At 39.3% G+C, this 12,144-nt stretch overlaps 1 protein-coding gene across 2 annotated transcripts in view; it reads right to left on the bottom strand.

Annotated features, from left to right (window-relative positions):
- GFRA1 (GDNF family receptor alpha 1) overlaps positions 1-12,144 on the bottom strand; it is a 272,424-nt gene that overhangs the window by 61,180 nt on the left and 199,100 nt on the right. For both annotated transcript variants that reach the window (XM_060768491.2, XM_060768492.2), the window contains exon 5: positions 3,447-3,556. In XM_060768491.2, coding sequence (XP_060624474.2) covers positions 3,447-3,556 — 110 coding nt within the window. The remainder of the gene's footprint in view (positions 1-3,446; positions 3,557-12,144) is intronic.

Genomic DNA, 12,144 nt, shown 5'->3' with positions numbered 1-12,144 from the left:
ATAGACAGATTTAGCTAAAGAGTATGGGGAAGTTGCCATTCTGGCTCAAGGATATTAAAGAGACAATGAAATGGTAGATGCATTTCTTTGACCCCCAACTGACAAGCCTTTGAGTAACCATCTTTGTTGGAGGAAAGGAATGGGCTAATTAACTTGGACTTATCTGTATGCAAACAGCGAGCTCCCTTCAATGTTAACGGCTTGTATATGTCCAATGCATTTTATTTTTCACATGCATGCCTCTTTTAAAAATGGCTTTCAAATATATCTCCTTTCTGAATAAGAGCATTCATTTTTGTTCATGTTTCCCTTAGGTACTATCTCATCAGAAAAGATTTGCTTAACAGCTACAGGAGTTTCAGCTGCAATTTTCACACTTAGCAGAAGCAGGAATGTTTTGTGACAGGTTTAGACTCTGAACTTGAAACACATCTAATATCTAGCCTCTGTGATATTTAGTTTCTCATGTTACCTTTTCTCTCCCTCCCTAAAACAAATGCACAGAGATCCTTAAGATGAGCAATTTCTTCAAGAAACTGGTAGACTATCAGCTCACAGTCTCATTCTGAAGTGTGTCTGTGGTATCCGACAGTCATTCAAGCAGAGGTAGGAATGATAAAACCAAATCTTATGTATGAAGATGATCTGAAGAGATAGTTTTTTTGGTGGAAATGGCAAATACCTCAGAAAGGATTTGATAAATACAACAGTGGGGTTATTCTCAAGGAGAGTGACTGGAAGCAAATTAAAAGACAAATGGATACCCCTGCTTTCATTTATCAAGAATACTTTATCCTTTCCTAAGAAACAAGAAATCATTTTGATGGTGCAATAAAACTCTCTCCCACACAACATGGAATATTCAAAAATGAGCAGTAAGCAAGAGGTCCATAAAGAGTTATGTGCATTTGCAATTCATGTTTGTATTCTGCAAAAATCTTACATAAACTTTTGTACAGCATTTATTTACATCACTCAATCACTGTATTTCAGGTTTCCCATTGGCAGAAAGACTGTAACCAGCTGAACAAAATCCAATCTCCCTTTAGACCAGATCTACACAACATATGATCCATGGGCTACATATAGTCCCCAAAATGATTCAGGGTTGCCCAAAGAGGCTCTAAGCCAAAGGGCGGATCGAGACAGCATTTTATCCCAGAAGTACCTGCATTTAAAAAACACGGATGTTTCTGGGAAGCTGTCCACACCCACCCCAGAAAGCACGTGCTTTCTGGGGTGGGTGTCCAGACGTTCTCTCGGAACTAGTCTGAGAGAACCTCTGGAGGCCCTCCCCCCATCCTCCCAAGCTCCCGGACCCCTTAGAAAAGTAATACGAACTTATGCGACCTCCATTACAAGCTTCGGCCAGCTCTTTCAGCACGTAGAAATGACGTGCCACAAGAACCAGCTCTCCTGGTGCTCTTCTACGCACCGGGAGAGCTGACCGAAGCTTGTAATGGAGGCTGGGTAAGTTTTTACTACTTTTCTAAGGGGTCTGGAGGCTTTGGTGGATGGGAGTGGGTATTCCCACAGGCTTATTTAGCTCAGTAAACTTATTTAGCTCAGTAAACCCAGTATTCTGCAGTCCAGAACCGGAAATAGTGGTTTTATTCCACGCCTTCCAAGAAGGCATGGAATAAAGCTACTGTCTAATTAATTCACTACAAACCAAGGTCTGGGCAGCCCCTCCTTTATTGCGATAGATTCCGCAATAAAGGTAATGTCTGGATGGGCCTTTAGACTCTGAGAGTCATGGGATCGCAACAAGCACTTTAAGGATACTCCAACCCATACTCAAAACTTTAATGGTACTCAAAACCTTTTGTCTCACTGCTCTCCTTCACAAAAGAGCCATGTGAATATCTCTTTCTTGCTGGTGTGCCTTGAGCTACTACATGGGGAAGAAACAGAGGAAAATCCCCAGCGGTTCCTTCCTACATCCTTCCCTCCTTCTGGTGTGGGAGGGGGTGGCGACCTCAGGAAGCCACCTTAGCCCAAGCCCTTAGCCCAAGCCCAAGTTATTCTAATTTTAAGGCCTTATTTTTTGGGGGGGGGGGGGGGTTGGGGAGGTGTCTGGGTACCCTTCCAGAAGGCAACAGGAGGGCATCTAGACACCATTCTGGGAAAGTGCAGGTTTTGGGGGAAGGTGTGTGGATTGTAACCGAGCTGAAACAGGTTTTAAAAACCCTCTTTGGCACAGGTTAAAGTACTGCCTGGAAGCGGCCTGGGAAGAACCTAAAAGACACACAATTATGTCTGATATGGCACCTGTGATGGCACAGATTCTGGCTTTTTTAATGCCTAGGTTGGGAATGGCAGCAGTGGCCAATGTCAGCTGGCTCCCTGATGTGGCACTGGCATTTTTCCTTTCCACAAAATGAACCTTGGGTCATTCCCAAACTTACAAGTATATCCTCATAAGGAATTGGTGTTAGAGAATGGAAAGAAAAAAGAAAAAAATGTTAAAATAGTTTGGGGGGAAAGATAGAAAAATTAGGAAAAGGCAGGTTACTTTGATTTCCCCCCAGGCATTGACATTTTTAGGAGGCGTGGAGACTCAGAAGATGATGACAGAAGTTCCTGTGATTACTCCTTATAAACTGCTGTTGAAGAGAATGCCTTTAGATGTATCTCATGACAACCATAATGTATGTTGTGGTCCTGAGATGAGAATAAGAACAGCTTGTGTTTATGAATGTGAGTAACTTCAGCAGTCCAGGAACTAATTCCTTACTGGAAAACAATCCAAGTAGCCATTGACTTGTTGATGGCATTCAGTGGAATGGTTCTGGGGACCTAATTTCCTTTCACACACACCCATCAACATTTCTGGATGAAAATAAGAGTGCTGTGAAGGATGTGCTGGTTTAAAGAAACAAATTGTGTCCAGTGTTACCTAACTCTGCTGCAGGAGAATATGGGAGAGATACTTTCAAATCCCAACTCTCAACTGATCCAATTCAGCGAGCAATGTACTACTGTAAAAGCAAATATCCTTGCACGTTGCAGAACTGGTTTGATATAATCTTCTCCAAAGTGACCAGTTTCTGGTATATTATCAAGTTAGATCAGAGCCAATCCGTTAAAGGTACTTAGAACAAATGGCCACTTTCCTTCAAAACATTCATTCATAACAGCCTTTCCAGTTGCAATCCACACCTTCATTTCTACACATTGTCTTTATGTTTAGAATTACAATTTAGGGGATTAAATTAAACATAACTGAAAACAGAAAACAACCCTTAGAGAGCCCAGTTAAGCTATGAAGTCTGGCCCGTATGCATTCATTCTATTTCTGAAACACAGTGAACATTTCAAAGACTTCTGTTTTGCTTTGTTTTGAGTGTTTTGCTTCATTTTCAAACCAAACACCAAAGGAAGCCTCACTTCCAACTGAAAAAGAAAGAAAAAAAGAAAACCAATCCAGAAAAAGCAAAGCTTACCAATAAGCCCGGAGTAAGCGAGGAGGCAGTCAGCATAGTTTTCCTTCAGACAGCTGCTAATAGACCGTGGCTCAGGTTGGCAGTTTGTGAAAAAATCTGCGAGGCGAGATCTGAAATGTGGTAAGAAAAAAAATACATATCTTAAAAAATATATATCACACCTCCAGGCAGTCTTACCTTTTCCACTCTTTTCTGTTTTTGTCAATATTGAATTCTCTATTACACACACATATTGTACACATTCAAGCTGTTAAGAGTGCTTTTAAAAAAAGAGCAATATTTATCTTAAGGTTTTATAGCAAAAAGAAAGCACTGTACGCAGAGAACCAAACAATCACAACTATAGCTGTGAAAAATACACATTTTGGACATGACCAAGAACTCAGCACCCAGCAACAACTACATCCATCAACAAACTGCTCACTTGGTGAGATTCTTTCATCAAACTTCAAAATCTATAAGAAAGAAATCATGCCCATCCAAGTAAGTGGGCTAATTGCTTACAGAGTGAATGTCTGGAAGCCTCATCGTTAAGTGGTTTGCACAGTTAATAGCAATCATGGCATCCTGCAAATGGCTGTTTAGTACTCTCTCTCTTACCATTTAAAGCCACTGAAAGAGTTTTACTTACAGAACAGAAAGGTGTAGAATCACATTAATGTTCATGCCGGGTAAAACAGCTAGCGTCTCCAAAACCCGATTCTCTTTAGAACATCTAAAACATACAGGCTGGAAAAAATGCCACTGTGAGCATGCTTAGGGCAGAAGGATCCCATAGCAACGTGGCATTTAAGTAATGCATAATCAGACTGGTGACTTTATCACCACAGTCCGTTGTCTTGCAACAACCGCAACAAATGGGAATGGTATTAAAACAATAACCAGCACACATGTCCATAATTGCGCCATCATGCCACCAATTTGAAAACAATTATTATCATGCTTGTGATGTACAATACAACTGCAATATTGGAGAGGATGGGTCAACGAAAGGAAAAAAATAAAGTCCAAATACTTCCAAATTGAGGGTAATACAATATAATACTAATAATAATACAGTATTATAATTATATATTTTATATTACATGTAATATTACTAAAAATATTACAATATAATGGTATAGTACAATATAGTAATATATAATACTGATATTGTGCTATGCTAATAATATAATATATTGTATGTATATATATCTTGTAAGGTGCTCTGAGTCCCCTTCAGGGTGAGAAGGGCGGCATATACATGTCATAAATAAATAAATAAAAGAGGAGGCTGCTGACTATTAACTCCTTCCTAAGGCAGCCGGTACGTCCACCATCACCACAGGAGGAAGGAGTATTGATTCTGGAGCGTCCCCTCAAAATAAACAAATGAGGCAAGCAGGGATGGAGGGAGTGAAACAAGAGACATCTCTGCTGGAAATTGGCTGAAAGAGCTGGGGTAATGTATTAAGGGACCATTTCCTTGGAGAGAGGGGAGGAGTGGAATTGGAGCTAATCTTCCTAAGCCTCTTTCTCCCATCTGCAAGAAGGAAATCCAAGTAAAGCAAACCTCAGCATGTTTGGGAATAGGGAAGGGGAGAGGAAGAGAATAATTCCCACTCACACCATGGGACTGCTAGTATCAGAACTGCAATGGAAGGGACTTATTGCACCAGAGGCAGACTTATTGCACCAGAGGAAACAGCAATATTTGGAGACACTGATGGATTTTTCCTTCAATGAAAAGGTGTGCTCCATCAATGATTTAAATGAAAAGCAGCAACAGGAGAGACATAATGCTGTGTTATAAGTATTGCCTAAAGACGCTATTACTTTACTGTAACTGTGACCTACCAGCCTCGTGTGATAAAGTCCTTTGTACTGTACCTGGCATCTTGAACTCTATGGAGATTTTAGGCAAATACTACATCAGCAGTATCAGTGTTATTGGGGTAATCTTATTTTTTTAAAAATGTGTATCCAATTTTATCTTTCAACTGACTACCAAATGGCTTATAACAAAACCATTAAAATGGTAACTAACAATAATTAACACAATCTCAAGCAATTAAGAGGAACAACCAAAGAAGACACTCAGCCCTAGCAATTTAACAACCCGCCAATAAAAAAGAGAAAACAATATTTACTGCAGTACTAGGAAAGTAGTAAACAAACAAAAAGATCCTGTTTCAAAGGCTTTAAAAAAAAAAAAGCATACATTTTTCACCAGGCATACAATGGCACATAGTGCCATTTCAGAAATGACATGTGTCATTAATGAAGAAATCCCTTTTCTTTCCTGGCATGCTACATTCACACACATAGAACTTGGCGATAAGAATGCTATCCCTTTTTGTTTTGACATTACTAAGTAGACTTATCTCCCAAACGTTAACCTTTACAATAAATCAAATTGGGGATCTTCACCATTACTCTTTAACATGCTGTTGTTGAAATGTGCCTTTAAGTGGTCTTCCTCTTATGATAACCTGTAAGAGTTGTCTTGATCAAGATCACTAAGGGGATTTTCATGCCTTAGCAAGGATTTTGAACCCTGGTCTAACACTGAAAACATTCACATGCAAGGCATATTAGTCTGACTTGTTCTTTTGTAGCTTTTAAATTATATGTTTACTAAAATATACTTTAGAAGAAAAACTCAGCCAAAACGTCTATAAAAATGACTTTTTTAGAAGAAGTAACAATTTTCACATAAAATGTGTCTTTTTCATTTCCACGCTGCATATAGATCTAAGGAGACCATGAAAGCACCACTTCTGTTTCCAATTCAACCAATTATTTATGTTTTTGTTTGCTCCTTTTGCATTCTGCCTCTACCCTGAAGAACCTGAGTCAGTGCACATGACTTTTCTTATCCCTAAAATATCCTAAAACAAACAAACAAACCAAACATACAGCAAGGCACACCTGAATGCTGAGAAAAGGTTGTGGCATAATGTAAAATAAACCACGTTTAGATCACGTTTGAGCAGCTTACACACTGCCTTGCAAGAAAATATGCCACACAGTTGATCAATGAAGAACAAGTAGTTTACTCTTCTTAATTCAGAACAACATATGTACAATGTGACAGTTGCATCAACTCACACCATGTCCCCATAGAGAGATTTAAAATGGTATTTCTTTGTCCATATGAGAGACCTTCTTTCAGCAGCCAAGAAGCAAATCAGTCTGTCTCTCTGCTTCTCTCTCTCCATCTGTATAGCTCAAACCTGAACAAAAATGCAACAGTATCCAAAAGTTCCAGGCTCAGCCATCACCCCGTGCATTGCGCGACCAATCGGCTTCATGCATCTTATTTTACACTTGACACACACTCACTGATTCCTTGCATGCTCCAACAAAGGTGACTAGTTCAAGAGCATGAGACTTGGAAAATTCAACCTCATTTCCCAAATTCCAGTCCAATATTGTAAGACCCACACCAAACTGACAAATTTCCCACTCAAATGTGAGGAACATGTTTTGTATCATTATATGGAAAGCAGTCCAACTTCAGGTTTTACACCCAGTAATACTATTAATATACATATAGCTATCCAAGCACAAATCAATACAAAGCACTGTGCTTCTGTCCACTTGATAGGTTCTGTGCAAGACTACTCCCCGCTGAAGTCTGGCTTAATTTGAAATAAAGATTCCTGAGAAACTGAATTTTTCTATCTGCCAGCTGTCATCATCTAGTTTTCCTGGATAAACACGTTACCATTGGGAAAACAAAAAACAAATAAGTAAAAAGAAATCGGTAGATTCTTGCAACTTTTTCTTTTAAAAGAAAAGCCCCTGGAGACTAATTAATTCTGTTGCTATTATCATTTGATCTATACTTGTAAAGAGAAATAATGTATGTTATTGAGTAGATGGGTAGTAGAGCTGGATGGGCGAGTTTCAAAAGTTCAAAGGCTTGCCTTAATGAATAGACACAGTTCTGTTGTTTGTCTTGAAACTAGCCACACAAAAGCTCCACATTTCATAGTTTAGTTCAGGAAAAAAGTAGCTCAATTAGGCAAAACAAACTATTTGATTTGTAATTTACAATTTATTGCTGAGCCTGGGTTCATGCACTGTAAAACATCAAGGGATGGAAAGCAGCTAACATATACTCAGGCCATATCTACATTTATTTTTATATATTTTATTTTATTTACTGAATTTATATCCCACCTTTCTCCCTGTGGAGAGGAAGGCAGCTAACAACCACACCATTTGGTCACTGTTTAAAACCAAGCAAACACAAAAAAAATAGTACTATGTGGGTTGGGTTAAAATACAATTGAAATATAATAAATACAATTAAAATGTATTAAAAGGACACCCCTCCCAAATCCCACCCACAACTTCTTCAGCATCATACCCTTTATCCTCCTCCAAATGCCTGGTAACAGAAAAAGGTCTATACCTGCTCACAGAAGGCAAGCTGCAATGGGGCCATCCTGGTTTCTCTTGGTAGAGAGTTCTAGTCTAGAAGCGACCACAGAAAAGGCCCTCTCCCATGTTCCCATCAAACATACTTCATCGTATGGTGGGACAGATAGAAGGCCCTCCTCAGTTGATCATAGATCTCTACCAGGTTCTTAGAAAGAGATATGGTCTTTCAGATAACATGGACCAAAGCCATATAGGGCTTTGTAGGTCAAAACCAGTACTTTGAATTGTGCTCGGAAATGTGTTGGCAGTCAGCTGAGTTGTTGCAACAGCGGAGCTATATACTCCCTGTAGCCTTAGCTGTCTAGCTGCCACTCTTTGGACCAGCTGAAGTTTCTGAGCACTTTTCAAAGGCAGCCCCAAGTAGAACACATGACCGTAGTCCAACTGGAATGCATTTAAGGCCATACCACGGTGACCAGATTGGTCTTCTCCAGGAATGGGCAAAATAGAATTACTCCAGTCTGACATTCCATGGTTCAGTGTTATGGAATCACAAGATTTAGATGGGGAAATACTGGCCTATCCCTTCTGATCTATCTCTACTTTAGTAATGGAGATATATTGGTCTTAGATTTTCATTTAAAACCCAACAAGTAAGACTCAAAGATTTATGACTATCAGATAGGAAAACTGCTAGAGTGTAGATGGGGTGTATGTATCATTTTGCTCTCTCTGGAAAAAGGTTTGACCCTAAGGAGCTTTAAAATGTACCTCTGTCCCCATGAAAATTTCTGCCCAGAATTTTGAGTTCCAAATTATGTGTTTCTGTTTGTGGAGCACAGTATGATCCTTCTATCTGTGGGAATAAATTCCACGAATTGATGCATAAACATGAAACTATGGGTAACAGTGAATACTATATTTGTGTGCCTGGAATGACAATAGAATATCCACTATTTCCACCTCCATTTACTGGCTGCCCCATGGAGTGGAGAGTAGCTCACAAGTTAAGTCTGAGCTCCTGAGAGCAGCTCCCTCCCTAAGTGTCAAAACCAGTGGGAACCCTCGCTCCCTACTTTTTCCTCCTCAACAAAGAACCACATTTGGCATCCAAAAAGCAAGCTGTTCTTGTGAGCTCTGCAGCAAGCTGTTCTCACTTTCATCCATGGAGGCTCTGATGTCTGGACTCTATGGGACTCAGCAGTCTTCCATAAGAAGGTAAAAAAGTCTGCTACCATCATCATTGTAAGTAGAACTGCAGATACTGGCCCTGTTGATGGAAGGGTCATATTGTATATCAACCATTACTACCTGATTTTTTATTTCTTCAATTTACACTTGCAAAAGTTGTGCATGCCAATTCAGGCGGCAAGGCGGCTTCTGTTGCACTTATATCACAAGTTTTTGACATTTTCTTTTCTTGCTTAAATTCTATGCCATTTTAATAATACCTGGTTTATAAACTAAGTTTGTGTGGGTCTCACTCATAACTGTAAATCTCATTGAGAGCAAAATGTGAAGTCATTTCCTGTAATTTAAAAAGTTGTCTTTAAAATACTATTTCAAATTTTGAAATCTAACGTTAGTTTAATTTGTTAGTTGGAAGCTTCATTTTTCATCCTTTGCTCAGTGCTACTCAGTAGAGAGAATTGTCTGGGTTAGCAAGTACATTGTGGAGGTTAAAGGGTTGTGGTGTGCAGGCAGTCAGGGAATAACTGAATCCAGGTACGGGCAGAGGTGAGAACGGTTAACAATAGGTTTGGGAAATCTTAGAAATAGTTACTTCAAAACCTTTGAAGAAAGATAGGAGAGAAAAACCGTCTCAAATAAACTGTTTGCTACTACAGGTATACAGCAATTAACAAAGTGGGTATGGAATTGATCATTACTTCTTTAACAGATAAGGTGTATCAGAAGCAGAAACAAAATGGGAAGACACACACACTCAACAACATGATATAACAACATAATATTGCAGGTCTTGCATGCACACACACACACACACACACACAAATGTTTTTTTATTATAATTATTAAACAATCAGGTTTGATAAGCTTAGCAAAAAAAGTATTTTGAATCTTCTAGGGATCACCTGAAAGTTTGTTCTGAAACACATCCAGGGATTATATTTTTCTTTCACCAGCCTCCACTTTTCTTATAACTTCCATTTTGGTAGTCAAACTTCTAGATCTACATGTTGGGAGGATCTCGTGGGGCAGGCTTGTCTGTCCTCCCCTTTTCACACATTTTCATTAAAGGTTTCTGGAGGCAGTTGTTGTTCACCTTACCTATTTAGGTAAGAACACATGGCTAGAATAGAATGAAATAGAGTCCAGCTATTTCCCATGTCTAACTTTATTGGATTGTTTATTACACACACTGCTGCAACATGACACCAAATTTCTGACATTTCTCCACCTCAATTCACCACTCTTCCAATGACGACGCTCTTAAAAAAAACCTTTCAGCAAGACCAGCAGTTCTGAAAGTGTGCTCCGCATAGCCATTGGGGCTCTCTTCTCTCCTCCAAGCTCTTTTCTGCTCCTCCCTCTCCCCGTGCCTCCTTCGCCATCAAAAGTCTTTTTAACCTGTCTCACTTGTCACCAAAAGCCTTCCCCCCTCATTCCCTCACCACCAAAAGCCCCTTTCCTTCCATTTGTCACCCCCAAATAATTTCTTCTCTCTTCCTTTCCTCACCCCCAAAAGCCTGTTTTCCTCACCTTTCCACCAAAAGCTCTTCTCCCTCGCCTTGCTTGCTTCCAAAACTATTTCCTTCCCACCACTCGGGGTGCTTTAATTGTGCTTTTCCTGCATGGCAGAAGGGGGTTGGACTAGATCGGCCCTGGGGTTGCTATCATCATCATCATCATCATCATCATTATCATCATAATCATCATTACAAAGGCTTGGTGGCCATTTGTTGTGGGTGCTTTGATTGGGGCTGGACTAGATGATCCCTGGAACCTTCCACTGAAATATCGTTACGTTTATGTTGGTCTAAAAGTGTGTCCATGTCTAATAGATAGATAGATAGATAGATAGATAGATAGATAGATAGATAGACAGACAGACAGACAGACAGACACACACACACATTATATAGAATAGAAAAACATTTATCAGAGCTCCACAATAAACTTTTGCTTCAAAAAAAGGGCCCAGAGGCTGATAAAATTTGAGAACCCCTGAGCTAGACAATGGGCAAGAAAGAAAGCAGGCATTGGATAAGAGTAAAAAGTGTTTTGTTTCAAAAAGATGCTTATTATTAGAGACTTTGTTAAGTGATATACACCTGTATTCATTAGCACGTGTAAAGGCCAGGGATACAAGGGTAAGTTCAATATATACCCATGCAGGTACTTTCACCAGAAAACACATGTGAAACAGACCCCCTTCTTTATCGTTCTTATATTCCCAATACTTCACAGGATAAAATTAATTTTGCATAACTAGTTTTAAAAGAGGAAAAATCATCACGATTACATTTGTCTACAAAAATTAGTATGTATTGAAATTCAATGCTGCTGTAAGCGAAATAGTTCAAACTTTTAAACCTATCTTTATTCTAATGTTGGAAAGCTCTTTGATGTCTGGAAATTATCTGAAGCAATTATCACTTTGGCCTTTTTAACAGTTTCTTAATTGAACTATTCAAAACTAGTGTGTGCTAGTTCAAAAACTACTCACTGTACATTTGAAAAAGGACTAATGCTACTGCGTTTAGCAAATTGTGCTAAATTTCCACTGATTTCTTTTCTCTCCTTAATCCACAGGTGAGGTCTAAAGCTAGCTTACAGTACATTTGTAGGAACTGTATCTAGAAAGTATGAGCTCGGAAGTCAGATGGATCTACCTGTATGTGAAGCATGATAAAAAAAAAAAGTGAGATGTCAATGAGGCACAAGAACAAAAGATTTCACAGTGCTGCTTCTAAATGGGTGGTGGTAACAATTGCAGAAGTATTTTTATTCCTCCTAGCTACTCCTGCTACTTCCTGCTGGAATCATGACACATTTAGGTTACAGCATGACTCCTGTATTCATGGACCAGTACCTATAGTTTCTAGGACTTTCTAGGAATTTTTATAGGTCTTCCAAGAAATTTATGGTATTCTTTTGCTTGAAATTACTGTAGAACTGTCCTGGAGGACCTAGCAGATTACTAGAGCTGGTACTTCTCTATGGATTTTCTAGGGTCCCCAGGGAAATTAACACATTTCCACTGCTATCACCTGTGGTTTCCTCTTTCCACTGTAAGTTCAGGAATGTATCCGCCACAGATGTGAAGATCGTACTGTGCTACAAAGTACTCTACTTAGGAGATGCC

Source organism: Anolis sagrei, chromosome 3 (genome assembly GCF_037176765.1).
Source record: "Anolis sagrei isolate rAnoSag1 chromosome 3, rAnoSag1.mat, whole genome shotgun sequence".
NCBI lineage: Eukaryota > Metazoa > Chordata > Lepidosauria > Squamata > Dactyloidae > Anolis > Anolis sagrei.
The sequence above is the reverse complement of the archived record's forward strand: the minus strand, read 5'-3'. Positions and strand labels throughout refer to the sequence as shown.